Source organism: Lactuca serriola, chromosome 8 (assembly GCF_051521515.1).
Source record: "Lactuca serriola cultivar US96UC23 chromosome 8, Lser_US96UC23_V15, whole genome shotgun sequence".
NCBI lineage: Eukaryota > Viridiplantae > Streptophyta > Magnoliopsida > Asterales > Asteraceae > Lactuca > Lactuca serriola.
The window spans coordinates 47,531,579-47,553,349 of record NC_136415.1 but is presented as its reverse complement, the minus strand read 5'-3'; the positions used below and the strand labels follow the sequence as shown (position 1 = coordinate 47,553,349).

The following is a 21,771-nucleotide window of genomic DNA, read 5'->3' as shown; positions in this document are numbered from 1 at the left end:
TTTTGGAACAATTTTGAAACATAGTTATCCTTATAAATCATTTTTTCTTTTTTGAAAATAAAAAATGTAGGTTTATATAGAAAAAAATTCTAATATGTAAGGTATTTTAAAACAGCAGCCCTTTTATATACATGAAACATATGATAAACATCATTCTCTTTAATAAATAAATGTTTTTTTGCAATGTGTCATCTTTTTCTTTATTTTGACACTTGTCATTTTGTGAGAATTTTAGAAATTTTATTTTCCACTTGTCATTTTTTAGGGATTTCTATTTTCTTAAAATAAAATTCCATAAAATTATAATGGGTTCTATAAGGAAATAAAATAATCCTATTAATTTGATAATAAACTCTCATAAATACTTCAAACGATTTAGTTTCTTTTACAAATTTTTAGAAGATTATATTATGCTATATCTAAGTATTACATTATAAAATATTTTCATATTTATATATTGATATTAAAATTTTATTTTTAATAAACTCGTATAATATACGGGTCTCACACCTAGTTGCTAAACATATTAAACCTAGGTTTCTAAATATTTATTATGTTTTTTCTAAAGATTATCACTTTCAATTTCATATATTCAAGAATACAACAAAAACATTTAGTAAACAAATATTTACATCCCATTTTCAAATATTATAACGTTTTATCCAACTTACAAATTTTGAAAATAAAATATTGTAAAAATTAGGTATACTTTTTATGCTATATATATCATATTCAAAGACAACCCGTTAGGTGGACTATATATTACGTATCCCACATAAGATAATGCATCAGATCCATTATACTTATTATAGAAGACAAAGACATGTGACCTTACATACACAATAAATAATTGCATACATAAAAAGCATCAATTACTAGCTTGGTCATTTGATCATACACTAGATTACTATTGTTGTACATGTGTACATATAATCTCACATCTCACTATTTTACGAATCCTTGAGTGTGTACTTAGAGGTACTCCACTCATGTAGGATTTCACCAAACACATCATAGAAAGCGACACCGATTTCATCGTCAGTAATTCTCAGTGTCATGAAACCTTGACCATCATAATAGAACTTCAACTCGTTAGGGTTCCATTGGTTGATATCACCTCGCCATGCCTTTGACCCACCTCCACTCGTTAGAAATTGAAGTTGACTACACATAGTAATAAACATCAGTTTTACGTATTTTATTGAATCTTGAAAAGGGAAAAAAATAACACGACAATTACCTGTTTGGACTGCTAATTTGTTGTAAGCAATGATCATGCCCGTTTATGTAAAGATCTACTTCCTTTTCCTTCGTAAGATTTCGACATAACCAAGAATAAGTTAAAGCTATACTATTATCAATGGTTTGTAACATCTATCATACTTGTAAAAGCTCTATATATGTTTATAGATTTAAGTTAATTTGTAGTTGTTTTTATAAAAAAAATTGTTTGGAACATGTAACGAAATATGTACCTCAAGGATGGGCAAAAGTTGATCCACGAGTTCTTGGGTGTTTCCATGATGACCAGCACTGAAAATTGTATGATGACCAATCACAATTTTCCACGTGGCACTTGATTCTTCGAGTGCCATTTCGACCTCCTATATATTTAACAAAAGTGAAATGAAATTTATTGTTTATTTAATTGAAGTTTATGAATTAGTACATCTTTTTAAATATTGACATACTAAATATGCAAATAAACTTCGGAATATTTATGATAAAGATCGATATAATCTTTGTACCTTTAAAACATTTGACAGATATTCTTCTCGAGGAAGAATACCTCTCCAATCATAATCATGATCTTCTTCTGTAAAATATTTATCTTGAAATGGTGTTGTATCCACGAAGAAAAATTCCACAATTCCTGAATAAACAACAAAATTATACATTGACATAGATATAATCATATAAATAAAATATCTCTATAAGAATTTAAACACGTGTGTTATTTTACTTAATTTTGAAACATTATTATATATCACTTTCATAATTAAATAAAAATAGGATATTTACATAAAAAAATCCTATATTTTGTTTTTTTTTTCTTTTTTCGGATTAAGTTTCATTATTTTTTTCTTAAAAAACTGCATATTTTTCCCCCTTTTTCTATTGGCCCTTACATTTTCTATTTTTCGGATTAACCTATTTTTTTTTTTATTAAAAACATTCACAATTTTTGTGTAAAACTGAAAGATTGTAATAAACCTATTAAAATAGCCAAACAAAAATAAAATATAAACTTTGTTTACAAATATAAAAAAAAAAATAAAGTAAAATACCTGAATTGACAATAAAGGACCTAAGACAAAGCCATTTGCTATCCCTTTGTTTAAGGGCAGGGCTCAATTGCGCAAAGACATTGCCCCTATAGTCATGATTCCCCAACACTACAAAATAAAACATAAAACCATTATATATTTATATCATACAATAACTTTATCTTTTTACTATTTTCTCTATTTAATATCATAGCAAAGGAAATTACCTGAATACCATTGTTTTTGTAAGCTCTTTGCTGTATATATTTTAGTAAATGACTCAACAAACAAAGGATCGTTATCGTCTGTTAATCCATCATCGTAAAAGTTGTCACCGGTTGATACGATGAAGTCCACATTCATTTTCTCTCCCATTTTCCCCATCTAAAATGTAACAAAAATACATGTTATAATATAAGTGCTTGTTAAATGTGTAGATTATGATATAATATTGTAAAAAACAGAAGATAATATGGACAAAAATACATGCTGTAGAAGAAAATATCATGATACACGTTTTAATATTAAAATTATATATGGATATTTACAAAACTGACCATACGATTGTGGCAAATTAAAATAATCAAGGACCCCATTTCTTTGAGTTTACCGAAATTACCATCATATCAGAAAAAATTACATTTGAAAACAAAGTAAAAAAGAAAAGTAAGGAACCATATAAAAGTCGGGATTAAATGTTAAAAAAATTAAAAAAGATAGACCAAAACTCCAAAAATGGGTAAAAGATAAGGTGACAATAGAATCTATTTAAGTATTTATTATGTTTTAAGTTATAAGCTTACAAAGTTGATGTGGTACAGCTGGATTTGTCACTATTTCAACTAAATCGATATAAATACTAATTAATTTTGAAAACTCACATTTAAGAAATTGTGTATAGCTTTTATATTCCCTCACTTCTTTTATACGAGACATCCTATATTGAATAAAAAATAAATAATGTTGTATGTTTTTTTTTCTAAAAAAAGAAAAAACTTGAATTTTTCTGTCCTCGAAAATGCGTGGCTTTTAGGTCTTACAAAAAAAACCCGTTCTCACATAAACTGCAACACACACATACATGATACATATAAAGAATTGGATTATTTAATTTAATTCTAAATGACCATGTCATATTTTTTGTGGATATCATTTCACATTAAGTATAAGAGAAATTAAATTACACTTAATGACAGCATTAACGGTATAATTTTCAACATGTACGTGGTTTTAGTCATGTGTAGTGGGGTCATGACAAATTTAAGAATAAAAGAAAGCATATTCTTTGACGATCGATGTATTGTTTTTATTACAAGGAATATGCCTTTTATCAATAACGAACATTCCTTCGAACTTTGCAATATGGTATCTGACATCTAATGATACAGAAACTCAGATGTAAATTTGATCAGATATTTTTTTGTAACATCATTTATTCCCATATATATTCTAATAAACATACTAAAATATATGTCAACAATAAACAATACAAAGTCTCATTTGAATGTAGTTAATTAAGGCACCCTTATATTATCGAAGATAGAAAAACTGTTTTTGTTTATAAAAGATTTTATTTTAAGTTGATTCGTACACAATAATTTTTTTTATATACAATAATTTGTGTTTTAAAATATTATATTTATATAAATTGTTATGTATAAAAAAAATATATATGAATCACTCTAATTAATACGGAACAATCAATCTCAGTTAAACAAACATACCTAATTTAGGAGATAGTATTATATGGAAGTAAATTCATAATTTGATTGATTGTAGCAAGAAAATTATATGCTCAATATTCATGGGCTGTCTAAAAAATATAATATATGTTGGTTAAATTTTGGGCCAAATTACTTTTTTTTTTATTAGGTATTAATAACTTTATTTTGGTCAAGAATATAAAATTGTTCTTCTATCCTTCTTAAGAGAGAATATATAATTATATATAATGTTTATCAAACTATATTCAAATCAAACAATATAAACGCAATCTGTTAATGCTTAATATAGAAGAGATAAATCATAATATATCGGAAGGGGGTGATCATTTTTCATCTTTTATCTTTTATATATTAGCTTTTATTATCAAGATAAAGTATACATGAAATATTAAATCAAACATGATACTTTTTAAAGGGATTAAAAAATAGATCCTTGAAATCACGTTTTTTCCTTTTCATATTAATACGAAAAATAAGTATCATTATAAAATACCCATTAATTGTTATTCTAAAGTTGTGTTAATAAACATGCAGTTTTGATTGTCATCTTCAAAAAGAAATATCAAATTTTTATAATGCAATTTGAAGGGGTTGAACCGTTGAAGAGTATACACGTTTTAATATGGAAACTACGTACAAGATATCATGTTTTTCCAAGTGTTTTTCTTATCTTTAACTTCTTCTTTTTTGTAACTTATCATGTAATTTTCTAAATAAGTAACGTATAAAGGAAAAATACCTGAAAAGCGACGTCGGATTGATTGTATAGTCCTCTCCTTCCCCAATCACCAACCACCAAAATGTCGAGAGACCCATCTGCTTTTGTTGGCCGGTGATCAAATCTTTGAAGCTCTGCCACCACGTTGACGGTGGCAACCACGGTGTAAACCACCAGAAGAATGGTGGTGGTCTTGTTGTTTAAAGCCATGTTCAGTTTCCAAGTTTGCGTGATTGTGATGGGAAGAATTATTGGAGAGGGGGGTTTCCGATTTTATATGGTGGTGGTGGTGTTGTGATGAAGGGAAAAGACATGTTTCCATATATATTACTTTCGTTATTGATAAGAAAACTTAAAGTACACGTTTTATCCCTAGATATATTGCTAATTGATGGTGTTAGTCCCTCAAAAAGTTCTTATCTAGGCTTTTGTCCTTTCAAGGATCAACAAATACAACGTCAAAGTACTTTAAGGATAATTCCTATTTTATTTTATTATATTACTTTTGTTTTTTTATTATAAATTTGATTTTATGTAATGCTACTATACTAGGGTGTCGAATGGGTAAAATTTTCGGGTTTCGGATACAACGGGTCGGGTAGAACGGGTATTTCCTTAAGAAAATAATACCCGATACCCGACCTATATTGTAATTCGGGTTTTCAGGTTTCGGGTATTCGGGTTTGAGGTCGGGTCGGGTAATAATCGGGTATACCCGAAAATTTCTTAAATGACACTTATTGATAATTTTTTTTACATGTTGGTTGGTTTAATAAAGAATCGGGTAGGAAAATACTCGATATAATTAACAACTACATATATAATAACAATACAAATCATTACAATATGTTATGTACTTTTTTAATTTCATTCCGTGTGATAGTGAGAAACTGAGAATTGTGATGACGGTTCAGGACTTCAGTTTCAGCGTCGTATTCCCTTTGCAAGTTTGCATCGACTATCGAGCCGTCGTTCATAAGAAGGAAACGAAGGGTTTTGTTTTATTTGAAGTGTGAGTACGTGACTGCATTGTATATTTGGTATTATTTAAAAAACGAATTCGGGTATACCCGGAAATAAAAATTCATATCTAAAACCCGACCTATATTATTATCGGGTTAACCTATTACCCGAATGTTCATACCCGTTACCCGTTCTACCCGAATTCGGAATGGGTCGGGTGGGTAGAACGGGTTTCGGGTTTTTTGACAGGCCTATACTATACTAGTGGGGCGTAAGCGTCGATAAACCTAAATTCATGAAGAAAATTTTATAGTATAGCTGATGGATGTGAATGTGTTTTTTACGAAAAACTTAAGGAGCGTAACGAACTTTCGATTTTGTTCACATTTAGTCACTAAATTTTTTTTCGTTATCTATTTGCCACTAAACTATTAAAACTGTTCATATTTTACTCTTAACACATGACATAACCATTTTGCTACAATTCGAAAAATCCAAAGAATCTTCAATTTTTAGCTTCGTTCACGGACCGCTTTCGACAAAAAATTGGGTAGAAATTGTCAATTTCAAAAGTAGCATTGTGACATGAGAGAGAGAGAGAGATGTAAACACCTCTATATAAGGTGAGTTCATACCACATGTAGAGGTGTGCTTGAGAGATGTGACATTGAGAGTGTTAGTGTGTGTTAATTATATAAATTTAGATCTAGATCCTTTTTTTAAACACCTTTTATAATCAAATGCATCTTTTAAACATCCAAATTACCGTGTTCTTTGTGTATTCTTTAATTTTGTATGTCAAACCAATGGTCATACTTCACATCATTGAGAATGATTCATTTTTTTGTAAAACCAAAATCAGATTGAAAATTTTGATTTTTTATTTTGGAAAATACCAAACCATTGGACTTTTATTTCGGTTTCGGTTTCGTTTTTTTTAATATATTTTTCGGAATTTTGTTTTTTTTTTCCCTAGATTTCTTCATCAACAAATGTTGCTAGAATGTAAAAAAATAAATAAATAATTTGCTAAAATATAATACAAGAGGAAGTTTGTTCACATTTAGTCATTGAACTTTTTTAGAGGGTAGCGGACTTTCGACTTTGTTCACATTTAGTCACTAAACCTTTTTCATTATCTATTTATCATTGAACTATTGAAACTATTCACATTTTACCCTTATGAACGGTAACAACCGGTCATAAGGGTAAAATGTGAACAATTTCAATAGTTCAGTGACAAATAGATAACGGAAAAAAGTTTAGTGACTAAACGTGAACAAAGTCGAAAGTTCATTACCCTTTCAAGTCATTATCCCAAAAACTTATAAGGCACAATTTGTAGCTTACAGATGTTAGACAGACTCATGGTGTCGACTATGAAGATCTTTTTTTTTTTTTGCTTGTGACTATGTTAAAGCAGTTCAAAACTTTGTATGCCATAGATGTATATTATAATTATGAAATATCACAAATGGATATCAAAATTGTTTTCCTTAGTAATAATTTATTAGAGGATGTGCAAATGACTCATTCCAATGGTTTTTTCGATCCAAATGATCATGAGAAAGTATTTAAGGTTCATAAATCTATTTATAGATTAAAACAAACTTCTTAGAGAGGAAATCTTTGTTTTTTTTTAATGAGAAGATCAAGAATTTGATTATTCAAAAAAGAAGTTAGGTAAGGTTCTAAATGATGAGAAAATGAATGAATTTGGATGTCTTCAAGAAAGTCAGTGGAAACATGTATTCATATTTTTGTATGTTGATGATATACTATTCATGTGGAAGAGCATCCAAGCCTTGCAGATGTAACGTCCTAATTTTCAGAATGATATTTTCATTTTTAAAATGACATAAACACTCATTTTCATAACAGTACATTTAAAGCAAAACTATTTGTTTATAAATTGAAGTCCATAAATTAGAGTTATAAGGAAAAGTATCACGAAATCTCAAATCACTAAACTGTTGATGAGTGTGTACAGTCACGCATTCGCCTTCCCACGAACTGTTAGAGTACCAGAAAAATATTTAATCCACAACTGTAAGCAAAAGCTTAGTGAGTTCCCAAAAATACCTCACACAACAATACACATACAATGCATGCACACAATGCCTACATCACAAAGGTGGACCGCCACCTGGGCCTTCAGCACAAAGCTGGACTGCCCCTGGGCCTACACCACAAAGCTAGACCACCCTCTTGGGCCTACAACATAGAGCTGGACTACCCCCTTGGGCCTTCAACACAGAGTTTGACCGCCCCCTTAGTCATACAACACAAAGTTGGACCGACAGGGTATCTAGGCCTTCAGCACATAGTTGGACCGCCTCAATCCATTCACAAAATGTCGGCATATGCATATAAAAACAAACTACCAAACAAAAAATCACATGTAATTATAACAAATCTACCTGCCTAACAGAACCCTACAACATACCAACATCCTATCATACAAAGGATCCATACTGTAGTTCAAAATATAGTGAGAAAACTCATCTGAGCTAAACGATAAAAGCTCAACAACAAAGCAGTTAACCTAAGCTACCTAATGCCAAACCGAGACCATTCCTTAGCCAAACACACAATTCTAACAAGGTTTGACCAAAAGCCAAACTAGTCAAAAAGTCAACGATCAATGGTCAAAGGCTCACCACATTGTGGCCAGGATATGAGAAAATAGATGCATGACCTCTCGTCCACTGCATCCTAGCCAGCAGGCCTTCGCGTTGCGGTTTCTCGGATTAACAACCTTTGACTTTAAGGACCTAATCCTTTAAGTACAAAGCCATAAATCTCAGATCTAATAAGCCACTTAATGGATAAATTTTCCAACTTTATTCATTCCCATGGTTCAAACAAACAAGATCTAGACTTTAAGTCACAAAAAGAGTCCAAGAATGCATCTTTCTTGTCTTAATCTAATAAGTCCAAGTCTTCCAATTTCATATTTGAATCGACATAATGTCTAAATGGATAAAGTTTCAACTTTATCCATTATAAGACCACAAAAGTCCAAGATGTAAAACTCTAAGTTGAGAAATGTCCAAAAACCCATATGTCTTTATGCTTGGAGTAAAGAGAGATCTTACATACACCCTCTACTTCACCAAATGACCATATATCATACCAAACATCAATCAAAAGCTCAAGAGTTTTACAAACTCTATAGAACAAGCTGTTGGATTAGTGTCTAAGTCCGTAACCATATTTGTCAAGTACTTGACCCGATTATGCATGGTCCTTTTGGGTTGCCTTCACCAAAGCAAATTGACTGGAGAAACAATAGAGAAAGAGGTTATTATGATTTATTAATATTTTATAAGAATAATATATTAAAGGAGAAGTCATATTTGTTTAACTAATATTGGTCAATAATTAATTAGGAATTAGTTTTGTGATCAAATGTAATTAATTAAACTAGAGGGGCTGAATTGTAATTATGTGATAGTTACAAAGTAGGGTAAGGATTATCCTAGATATGGGTTGGATGAAATCAAGAGGATATGGATCCTTGAAATCATCCAAAGATAAGGGCTTTCAAAGCTTATCTTATTGTTACTTGGTGGGCAAGCAACTAGATAAGGATAAGGACTGCAACCCTAATCTCAACCCTATATAAAGACCCTAGGCCACATAAATTCGTGGACTTGATTCTAAGAGATCATAGGGCCGATTTCTACCTTCCTCTTCTCTCTATATATCTTCTCCATTTGCTCTTGGTGTTTGTGAGCCATTAGAGGTACTACACTTGTGGTACTTGCTTTCAAAGACAAGAAGATTCAAGATTTAAGTTGTTATTATAATATAACAACAAGAGGTATGTACTTCATCTTTCCTTGTGGATTTCGAAATTACTAGAAGCCTTTTAGGGCTCTTCAAGTGTTCATAATGTTGTATAACTAATAGTGATAACATAGATCCAATTCTAGGGTTGCATGCACACATAGGATTGTTTGTATAAAACCCATCAGTGGTATCAGAGCCGTTGGTTAACTTGTTTTCAATTAGTATTATACAATTGTATGAACTTGACTTATTAAGGTTTATATCCAATAAACCCTAGGAGACTAGGATTTTCGAGATTAGGGTTTCCAAACCCTAATTTGCAAAAGTTTGAAAAAGATTTTCAAATCCTTTCCTTAAGCCTTTAGATTTCGAAATCTAGGGGTTTTTCATAACCCCTTGATTTTCGAAATTGGCCTCCTCCCCAAGATAAGATCCTAAATTTTAGGGATTTGGATTATCCCATATCTTGTAATTATCCTTTAATTGTTATATATGGTAATTAAAGATTTTGCATTATCTTATCCTTATTTTCGAAATCTATGTAGAAATTTAAGGGATTACGATAAGTTAAATGCTTAAATGGTAATTATCCTTATGATTTAGATAATCCCTTATAAATTAATAATTTAAATTAATAGTTTAATTCAAGATAATTATTAAATCAAGAGTTTTAATATTTAAAATTTTAATTTAAATAGTCTTAAATTCGAAAATTTTAAAGTGAGATTAAAACCTAATTGTTTTGAAAAGTTTCAAAACCTGCCCTCAAGTTTTGGAATTTAAATTGTTGATTAAAAGTTTAATTTTGAAAGTCTAAATTCTAAAACCCTAATTTTAAAAAAGTTCAAATTAAACCCTTATGGTTTTATTAAATTAATTAAGTGTGTAATTAAAAGAGAGTTAATAAATCCATAATGATATTGGTTAATTAAAAGTGTAATTTAAACCACCTAGTATTTTAAAAGTGTAAAATACACCCTTATACTATGTATAACATTAAAAGTTTAATATTATATATGTATAACTAAATGCTAGTATTACCGTTAGTAGGCCTCATTCACGAAGCCAATCTAAAAGGGGGATATAAGGTTATGGCCTATAAAATGACCGTTTAATGGGTATCCACCCTTACCTACCGCTTCCTTGATTGGTGGATGGTCGTTAGCCGAACGGGTAGGATAAGGCAATCCTCTCTTCATTAATAAGTATAATGAATCTATGTAAAGTAACTAAACACTTTTACAAATTCCCAATCCTAGTTACTTTAGGAAAAAGTGAAATTGATGCAATCCCATGAAATTACACTTTGTACCCTTGCTAAAACGCTAGTGGAGCGCGTGTGGTTAGCCGGCACACTAATTGGATCCTAAGCAAAGGTGGAAAAGGGTGACTTAATGTTTGTCATAGTTTGATGGAGCGTGTGTGGTTTACCGGCACATCGAATAGGTGACTGTAACAATGAGGGCACCATGTACATTTGCATGGTTATTCACACCCACTTTGTGATCCTCGGCATCCCAGTCACAAATGAGAGGAGCATATCGAGATTTAAACATGCCATTGAAAAGTTCAATGAATCTCAAAGGAAATATGGGAATTCTTAATACATTTAAAACTTAAGCCTTTATGTTTTCATGGTGAAGAATTAGTGAATCGTCATTCACTTACCTCCAAATTATTTGCATGTTGGATTACGGCGTCCCTCTTCTAATGTGTAAATAATGTTGTTGGATCCTAGCCTTAATGTCTCATTTGGGTGTTTCATTAAGGATTCAATCAATCAACTAACTTGAAATTTCTCCCGTTTTGTAGATGTCTGATTCTAACCGTGGTCTTCCCGGATCCCAAGGAAAAGGTGTTCCTATTGAAAGTAATAGCTTGTTCCAAAGTGAAGGATCAATGTGGGCTAGCTTGATCTCACTCCCTCCTCCTCCTCCCGTTGTTCTCCCTGACCCACAAGAATGAAGATTTGAAAGGTTCAAGATCACCGAAGCCCTATTGGCAATGGAACATGAAGATGGTAAACCTGTGTGTGCTCACGTCCTAGGGATGAAATCACACATTGATAGGTTGATTATGTTGGGTGCGTCTTTCCCCAATAGGTTGGCTGTGGACTGGGTTCTTCAGTCACTCCCTAAATCATATGATAAGTTCATAAGAGAGTATTATATGATGGATCTTGATGCGACCCTCATTGACTTAACTTACATGCTTATTGCTGCTGAATCAGAAATGATTTGGCGAAGCAATGGAGCATATTTGTCTAATAATTCAACCAACCATGCTTCCGTGGACACTCTAGAAGAAGCCACATGTTTCTGCTGCCAAAAGAAGGGGAAATGGATACAAAGCTGCCCAAAGGACCTGAAGAGTCTAAGAGATGGGAGAGTCAAGAAGTATGGCTCTATGTCAGGTATAAAATCCACTATCTAACTCCATTAAATTCCTATTCTTTATACATAATGTGATAAGATTACATTTGCATGTTTTGCAGGATTAGAGAAAAGAGAGGAAGTTTGATGGAAGAGCAAGATGAGTCTGATCATGAAGAAATGGATTACGATCGCATGGATTCGAAGATCAGATTTTGAGCTTAGGAAGTTATGATAGATTTGTTAGGAGTATTTGATTAGATAGTTTTTTAGTTGATTTTTGCATTGTAAGGACATGTTTTCCGTTGCTTTTATGAATAAAATAAATTTTGGTTTTATCTTATTTGTTTATCCTTACAATGACATATATGAAAAAAAATTAATGTTTGTCTACTTCTATTATTAGCAAAATGGATTTGATTCTTAATTAGGTTATCTATGGAAGTGTCCAGAATTTACCAAATAGGGAGAGTTTCTCATCGCCCAAGTTTCAAGTGGATGGGAACTTGGAATCGTATAACAAGTATTATATGATGAATGGAAACTTTCACATTTGGGAAATTTGGACTAATTCCTTGACAAAGTGTCAATTGAAGGACTAGGAGATCAAATACACTAGGTCGTACGTTGATCAAGTCTACCACAAGAGTGACAAAGATATTCGTCGTGATTTACTAAAGTTTAGTGAATATGGTTATACCTATAAGATTGAGTATAATTCTAAGTTGATTGAAAGAGTTTCAATCAATAGCAAAACGAATAAGAAGAATCAAGTAGGCAGAAAGATAAAAGTTTCTCTATTCTAAGAAGAAGGGAGAGTACATTTTATTATGTTTTATGATGAGTCTTAATGATTAAGAACCTTATCTCAATTGATCCTCTAAGTGAGTCTTAGTACAATTTGTATGTCTAAAAGAGGAATCGAGAATTGTGGAAATGGTTAAATCAAGAAGTCAATCATACTTCGTTCCAATATCAAGTCTTAGAGTAATACTCCAAGATTGTGAATTGAGTGACAAGTCTTAAGAAGGTTTATAACATTCATCAAATGTGGAATTTGGGAAAAGGTTTTCTTATGTCACACCCCAAAACCAAGAACGGCGGAAATGTTCCAGGGTGGAGGACGTCATGTGAAGTATCATAACAGTGTAAAGTAGTAAACCAGCAACAACGTCATCCATTGCATTAAAAGTAATGTTTTAATACATGTGTGTTCTTTCATAATACAATAAAATGAATAATCAAAATAAGATGAGTCTTGTCTGTGCTCCGTCTTCTCAAAACCTGGCCATCGTACCTGTCTAACTGATGACCTGAGAATACAAGTTATTTTGAAAGCGAGTATCAGCCTAAAGCTGGTGAATTCATAAGTATTTAAATGTTATTGTCTTGTTTTGGAATTGTTATGAATGTCATGTAAATCTTTAAATGGAACAGTTGGTATAAGTATGAAATGTAGTCTTCTACCAAGACCCGAATGTTTTTGTAAGTAAAATGATAGTTTTTCCTTTCCATTGACTAGTACTAAGAGTACTTAATCTAACTCTTCGTTTATGTGAATATATCACAAAATAAAGTAAACAGGAAAAAGTACTAATGTAAGTGTTATCCCGAGGTACTAGGGCTAACACGCCATCGCGTAAAGCGAAATGTATAACCTATCACAAAATAAAGTAAATAGGAAAATATACTAAAGTAAGTGTTATCCCGAGGTACAATGGGCTAACACGACATATGTAAATGTCATCCTGAGGTACTAGGGCTAACACGACATATATAACCTAATGAACATCCGAAGATTGTCCAATTGTCCTCTGTAGCAGCAGCAGGGTGGAGGAAGGGTTAGTCCCGTAATTGACTCCTAATATAAGTAATAACCTTAGGCATCCGTAGATGTTCATCACCCACTGGTGCTAACAACTGGGTTCCGGAATGGTTAGTCCCGTCCATATATCCCGAGGTACTAGGGATAGGGTCCCGTCTAGATATCCCGAGGTACTAGGGATAGGCAAGAAAATTTACACAGAAGGTACTAATAAATCATCCTCATGTATGTTATTCATGTAAACGTATTCAGGTAAATGTAGCTATGTAAACGTACTCATGTATCATGTAAGCCTAGGTAAATGTGTTCATGTATCATGTAAGCATATGTAAGTGTACTCATGTATCATGTAATGTACTGGTATAGACTCATGAATGAACTGACTCTTGTGTGATTCCTTGTAATAGGAATAATGTTTTGTTTCTTCTAACTATCCCTATGATAACTAACTGGAAAGTAATTGGTTGTTCAAGTAGATTTATGCACCCTCATTACACCAGGGTGTGGGAAACTGAACAAAGGATGAAAACTATAACATCAATACATATATAAGAACATATGCGTATAAGTGTAGTTTTGCTCAAGAAGGTAAAAATAATGGTTTTGTAAGATATCTAAGAGTTTTGAACAATAACTAAGAGTGACTTGATGTCATTTTAATAAACATTTCAAAACTAATACTTTTGTTATCAAGGTATTTTAAGATAGAAAACCATTTCATGTATCACATTTTGAAGTATGTGAAATCTACTGGATGAAGACATAGTTATAAAATACATAAGAGTGATTTAATAACATACTGTTTTCTACTTGTATTCCCCCCATTAAAGCATTTAAAATCATTTAAAACATTTATTAAGGGGTATGAACTCACGTGTAGTAAGTGGATCGGAAGGAAGTGTCGGATAAGTGCTTGGTGTCAAGTGAAGACTTAGACACGCACAAAGATCCTAATAACATATAAGGATATATGTATATACACAATTAGTCTTTAAACAACTAATAAACAAAGTTAATACACTCTAGGACACGCTAAACACTTTATACAAGTGTTATAAGTCTCAAGGATTGCATCTAAGTGTTGTAGGGAAAGGCTAGTGTGTTTGGGGTTCAAGGGTAAACTCCCTTGGAGTTTACGGTTTTCATGACCATTACCCAAGGAGTTTACGGCAGTAAACTCAAGGGTTTACGGTCGTAAACTCTACACTTTATGACCATTTGTTGGTTTGAAGTCTTCTAAGGTATTCCAAGCATTCCTACTTCATGATTTAGCCTTAGGAAGTGTTGTGTGGCATCAAAACACCCCTAAATGGAGTTTACGGTCTACGAACCATTTCTCCATGAGTTTACTACCTTAAATTCATGAGCTTACTACCTTAAACTCCTAAGTTTGGTATTTGGCGGTTTTCAAGTCCTTAGCTCAAACATGGCACTAGTCTAGGTTAGATTCTAGCCATAAGGACCAACCATGGGCCATTTACACAAAATTTGAGGTGTTTACGGTTTTAGGAGATCCCCAAACCGTAAACATATAAAACTATATGATTTTGGTGCTTTTTGTGTGATACACTCATCAAGGATGGATCTAGACAAGTCCCTAAGGCATTGTGAAGCATCTAGACACCCTAAAGCACCCTAAGGCACTATATTTGGTGTTTACGGTTTTAGGAGCATCCCAAAACCGTGAACACCTTGTTCTTGGTGTTCTTGGGACTTTTCCTTGGTATAAACATGTATAGCTAGCTCAAAATGACTCTAGGATAGAAGTACTTACATTGTGGAAGCTTGAAATGAACTTTAAGTCCAAGAACACTAGTGTGTGTTCTTGGTGTTTTGGAAAAACTAGTCAAAACACATAAATGAATGGATTAAAGGGTGTGCAATCACTAGATTAAGTGACATACTAACTTGAAAGGGTTAGAACACTTACTAGTTTGAAGATCTAGAATAAAAACTTGGATGATACTTGAGAGGATATTTTGGAGTTTACTTTTTTGACATTTGGGGAGTAAACACAAATGACTAGCTTATTGGGGAGTAAACTCATACATAGGTATGAGTTCATGGTTTTTGGGTGATTTTTCAACCCAAACATAAAAGTTTTGTCGGGAATTTCTAAGACGCGAAGTGTTTGGGGTTTTTAAAATTCAAAACCCGAGACGACACTATCTTTCACCCGTTCGTTTAAAAATAATATTAAAATAATAAAACAAACTTTATATTTCTTGAAAATAAGAAATAATGACTTTAACTTATGATACGAAGTGGTTGACTTTTAGGGTTTGACCGAATGGAAAATTTCGGGTTGTCACATCTTATTCTTTCACATTTGAAATTGGTAAGTTGTGATGTCTTGGATAAGAAAAAGGCCAACTAGGACCAATCATGTGAAATGTTTTGTAAAACTACACTAACTCTTGAATTTTTGTTGTCAAGAAATGTTTCTTGACAAGAGAACCTTATATGTCAAGGAGTCAGTGGGAGTCTTAATGGTCTTGAAAGGTTTCAAGAACAAATCAAGAATAAACCTTATCAATCATCACTAGCACACGACTTGAGGTTTACAACCTATCATGTTGACACTATTTTGTATTCTGTGCCATTCCAATTGAGTTTTCTGTATATGTGAGTTCTACGAGTTCTCAATGGATTGTATAGGGGCAAGACACCTTGTTCAATGGAAAGTACATTGAAATGAAGGGGTGGGCTACTCAATAACTTGGAAGTAATAGTGGGACCCTTGATGGAAAGAAATTAAGAAGAACAAGTTCTATCCATAAGAGTTTGGATTTGTCACTGTCATTATCTTGTGATTATGGTTATGACGAATTCACATGGATGGGAACATATACACCACAAAATCTAAGTGTCATAAGATTCTTTCATTCATGAGAATATTGTACTTCGTTGCAAAGTTGTAAGAGTTATACTTTGCAAAGTTTTAAGAGTTATACTTTGCAAAGTTGTAAGAGTTGAAAAGTTGTTTTTCTATAATTAAGGGAGAGAATATTGTACTTCGTTCAAAATTTAAAGCTTAGATTGAGAAATTTTAATAAATTTAGTCAAAGGATACATAGTGTGTTCTTAAATTTCGATTATGATTACGGTATCCCTTTTCATAGTTTGAATTGTAAGAACGTGACACATAAAATATTATGGCAGAAGATTGATAGAGTATCGTATCTTTATGTAAGACATTATGCATCGTGTCCCATACGCTTCGGGTAAAGGATCGATTGAAAGTGATATAATATTTGATCATTCTAAATTTTTTCCAAATGTCTAGCGCATTAAGAGGGAAAAAGGACAAGAATCGGTTTTGACTAAGATAATTAAACAACTATCAAAGGACGATCCAAAGTTCACTGAGGATTGGTCGCTTGTGAGTAGTTGGAAGTATGGTATTGAATGGACCATATCGATATTATTATGAATAGATAAGATTCTATTAAGAATGAGTTGTCATATGGTAAATATGGAACTTTTTCCATAATTGGGAGTTGAAAAATTAAGAATTTATGTCTAGATTAGAAAATTTTATGCAAAAGGATGTTCAAAGGAATGTACTTTGAGTGAGAGATATCACATCTATAGAATTGTTCTGTAACAATTTTTGATAGAGTACCTTGTGATTTCGTTGGCCGAGTCTTTGTGATTTTTGTGCCGTGACTTCACAAGAGGATCATTGCATAAAATATTAGAATTTGACATATTCTAAAAGGTGGCAAGAATTTGGTATTCTTACACTAATTATAAGGATTGGGGATTGTGAAATGAGTTGCATTTGAAAAGTTTCAATTGATCTATTTCACAAAGTATGGACCATAGGAAACCAAAGTGTGCATGCTTAGAGCATGGGACAATTGTGGTTGTGATTCGAGTTATAAAGTTGAAACATTAAACAATGGATAATGAGTAATCGATATGGTGATAAATAAAAGGTGTTTTATTTATACTTAAAGGTTTAGGACCATATAGGATTAGTATTATTCTTGTGTTTCACTTTGCATGTTTTGACTTCCTGAATAATTAATTATTTCAGAATAATCAAATTATTCGAATGGTCCACAGTCGTTCATATGTTGGAAGTAGGTATGAATGAAGACTGTCATGAATTGGTTTGTAGATTGTCTAAAGTGTATTAGACATAGCAAAGGTTTGCTGCAACGTTTATGAGTGCTTATGAATATGATTTTGAGCATTGGATTAAACCCACGCTCACTTGGATCGCTTCATGGATTTTATCACGAGCGATTGGTGAGACGATAATATCTTGTATTCTTGAAACTGAGATGTGTGAGTTGTATCTTGCGAATCGGTTACACATTGATAATATGTAAACGCACCAGTAACTTGGTGTTATAAAACTTATTGTTGTGTGTGATTTGGTGACTGAGTGTAAGCAAACATTGAGTCGAAGTTTATCCGTTCCTTTTACCCAAAGTGGGATAAAAGCGATATATGTGGGCCCCTCGATGATTTAGTGATGACAAACATAAATGCTCGGCCTGGCTAGGGCTAATTTGATTTGTTTAATTAGTCAGTCGTCGTAAATCGGAAATCGGGAAACAACACATAGATTGAGAGAATGATTTCAATCCATGTCTCACGTCTATACGATATCTAGAATGGAGGAATATATGATCCCTTATCTAAATGATAGGTTACTGATAAGATCAGAGTTCGACAACGTCTTTTAGAGCTACGATTGCTAAACAGGTAGTACTTACTATTATAGTTACTAAACTTATCCAAGTGGGAGACTGTTGAATTAGTGTCTAAGTCTGTAACCATATTTTTCAAGTACTTGACCCGATTATGCATGGTCCTTTTGGGTTGCCTTCACCATAGCAACTTGACTGGAGAAATAATAGAGAAAGAGGTTATTATGATTTATTAATATGTTATAAGAATAATATATTAAAGGAGAAGTCATATTTGTTTAATTAATATTGATCAATAATTAATTAGGAATTAATTTTGTGATCAAATGTAATTAATTAAACTAGAGGGGATGAATTGTAATTATGTGATAGTTACAAAGTAGGGTAAGGATTATCCTAGATATGGGTTGGACGAAATCAAGAGGATATGGATCCTTGAAATCATCCAAAGATAAGGGCTTTCAAGGCTTATCTTATTGTTACTTGGTGGGCAAGCAACTAGATAAGGATAAGGACTAAAACCCTAATCTCAACCCTATATAAAGACCCTAGGCCACATGAATTCGTGGACTTGATTCTAAGAGATCATAGGGCCGATTTCTACCTTCCTCTTCTCTCTCTATATCTTCTCCATTTGCGCTTGGTGTTTGTGAGCCATTAGAGGTACTACACTTGTGGTACTTGCTTTCAAAGACAAGAAGATTCAAGATTTAAGTTGTTATTACAATATAACAACAAGAGGTATGTACTTCATCTTTCCTTGTGGATTTCGAAATTCCTAGAAGCCTTTTAGGGTTCTTCAAGTGTTCATAATGTTGTATAACTAATAGTGATAACATAGATCTAATTCTAGGGTTGCATGCACACATAGGATTTTTTGTATAAAACCCATCACAAGCCACCATGTAACACCCCATTTCCAGATCGGATCGACTTTGGGATTCAAGGAGTTAAAGGCCTGGTTTTTGGGTAAAATCAGGGATCACGACGTGAACATTGAAGGGCGACGACGTGAGGGGGGATGAGTAAAGATTTTGATTTACAATTGAGATCACGATGTGAGGTTCGCTATAGACCAAACCTAGCCTTTCTTTGTGTTTCTTGAGCTTTTGGTGGACTTTTGATGGTTTAAAGAGGGATAGATCACCATGGAAGCATAGTTGCATCTTAGAAGCTTCATTAGCAACCTTTAGTAACACTTTTGGACCAATGTGAGTAATCATGATCTAAGCTTTATGTTTCCTTGTTACTAGATCTAATATTTTATGCATATTCATCCAAGATCTTAAGAGTTGGAATGTTGGGACTCCATAAAGTTAGTAACTTTATGGGTCCTTAGGGTCCCCAGATGCTTATATGTCATGGATCTGAAGTTTGAATGATGTTGGAGTTCATGCATGAGAATTTATCCCCTTTTTCTTCATGAATGACCCATTTTGAGTTCATGTCTTGTATGGACATACGAGACCTTAAACCATTAATTTTTATGACCCTAGGAGTGTTAGAAAGCCTCCTGGAAAAGAGGGATTGGTAGATTAACGAATTAAGAGGTTTCAGGTCGGCAATGTGGTACTACTGAAGGTGTCACCCTTGAAGGGTGTGATACGCTTCAGGAAGAGGGGGAAGTTGGGTCCCCAATATATTGGATCGTTCCGTGTGTTTGCCAAGGTTGACAGGGTGCCCTACCGATTGGATTTTCCAAATGAGCTCAATCAGATCCACAACACTTTTCATGTTTCGTAGTTGTGGAAGTGCATGTTAGACCATGAGGCAGTAATCCCCTTTAGATGATATTCAGGTCAATGAGCGCCTGAATTATATTGAGAGGTTGGCATCGATAATGGAGAGAAAGATGAAGGTTCTGCGCAACAAGAATATACCTTTGGTAAAGGTTTAGTGGCAACATCAGAAAGGCTTTCAGTGCACCTAGGAGCCGGAGCCGAAGATGCGGGAGCATTATCCTGAGCTATTGGCAGCATCAGACTTCAAAGATGAAGTCTAGTTCAAGTGGGGAATAATTGTAACATCCCCATGTTGAGTTAATTTCAATTTTAACCCTATGTATGAAGGAATTGCATTTTGGTCCTTATGCATGAGAAAGAGTGCAAAATGGTCCATAGTGGCACTTTGGTAATTTTAGACCGAGACTTAGTATGTTGGGCGTATTCTTCGTATGCAAGGCGTACACGTGAAGAGATTAGTACGTTGGACGTACATCGCATACGCAGGGCGTACATGCGAGGGTTTCAAACCTTAAAATTTAGGGTTTGGACCCTATTTTAGCAAACTTATGACCCTGAGACCTTCACCCTAAACAACCTCCACCTGAAAATTGTCCCTCTAGCAAACTCTAAGTGAGAAGAGTGCATTTTGAGCTCATTTATGTGTTTTAATAGTGTTCTTGAAGAAAAAGAAGTTGGTAGAAGGACTTTGGAGCTTGGGAGAAGGTTGAATCTGGGATTCTCCACTTGCTAGCAACCTCCATGAGGTAAAAAGTTTCTAGCTTGATCATCTTATCTTGTAGATCTAGCTATTTCTTCATTTAGGGCATTTTTGTCCCCAAATATGGTGATTCTTGAGCATGGCATGATCTTAACCAAATAAATCATCCTTTAAAATCTAATGAGGGGTCTTGAGTCATAAAAATGAGGTTTTGATGCTTAGTTCTTCTCCATGCATGCTCTAGAATGGTCTTTAGGTGTTAAGAAGTTAAGTTGGTTGGTATTAAGCACTTAGTGGTCATGCAAATTCATAAAATTGGAAACTTTATGACTCTCAATGATATTTTAGCCTTGGATTTGTATTTAGACGTAATAGATCGAAGTAATAAGCTTTTAACAGGTTAAGAAGGAAAATTACTGCGTACGTTGGGCGTACGTAGATTTGGTCCGGACGTCTCAGACCACGAGTATGCCCCGCGTATGAGCCCTGGGTTGATTCGACTGAGTTGAATCGGTTGGGTTGACTCAGTCAACTTGTTGATTTTGACCAGTTTTGACCAAGGGTATTTTAGAAAAAGTGTTATTAATTTAATTGGAAATGTTTTGATATTTAGGAGTCGGGTTGTAACATCCCGAGATTTTACAGGTATTTCCGAATCCTCTATTCTATTATTATTTTTTCATTTGTAGTCCCTGGGGTTAGAAGAGTCGACCCATGAGGAGCCTAAAGGCTAAAGTTGCAACTTTGATAATAAGACTAGTATGCTAAGCGTACATAAGGTATGCTAAGTGTACTAGGCGCGCCCTAGTATGCTGGGCGTACAGTTGTGTACGCTAGGTGTACTCGCGTCAGATGGAAACCCTAATATTTAGGGTTTGAGTGCTATATAAACATCCTTATGAGCTCAAAACCCTCCATCATCTCAGCCTCTATAGTTTTGAGACGTTTCCCCAAACCCTAACCCATTTCTTGAGTGTGTAAGCTAAAAGTGAGTATTTTAA

At 33.3% G+C, this 21,771-nt stretch overlaps 1 protein-coding gene across 1 annotated transcript; it reads right to left on the bottom strand.

Annotated features, from left to right (window-relative positions):
- Positions 1-776: 776 nt before the first annotated feature.
- LOC145070099 (purple acid phosphatase 8-like) lies at positions 777-5,007 on the bottom strand. Its single transcript, XM_079017031.1, has 7 exons — positions 4,731-5,007; positions 2,495-2,651; positions 2,289-2,396; positions 1,749-1,873; positions 1,476-1,604; positions 1,241-1,308; positions 777-1,164 (listed from the first exon to the last, which is right to left on the bottom strand). The coding sequence occupies exons 1-7, from the start codon at positions 4,917-4,919 to the stop codon at positions 951-953; spliced, it is 990 nt and encodes a 329-aa protein (XP_078873157.1). The 5' UTR covers positions 4,920-5,007; the 3' UTR covers positions 777-950.
- Between the last annotated feature and the right edge of the window lie 16,764 nt (positions 5,008-21,771).

Coding starts and splice junctions, on each gene's coding strand:
- LOC145070099 (XM_079017031.1), bottom strand. CDS start 4,919: ATGGCTTTAAACAACAAGACCACCACCATTCTTCTGGTGGTTTACACC. Junction 1,605..1,748: donor ATCTGTCAAATGTTTTAAAG/GTACAAAGATTA, acceptor TTAAATATATAG/GAGGTCGAAATGGCACTCGA. Junction 1,309..1,475: donor AACTTTTGCCCATCCTTGAG/GTACATATTTCG, acceptor AATCTTACGAAG/GAAAAGGAAGTAGATCTTTA.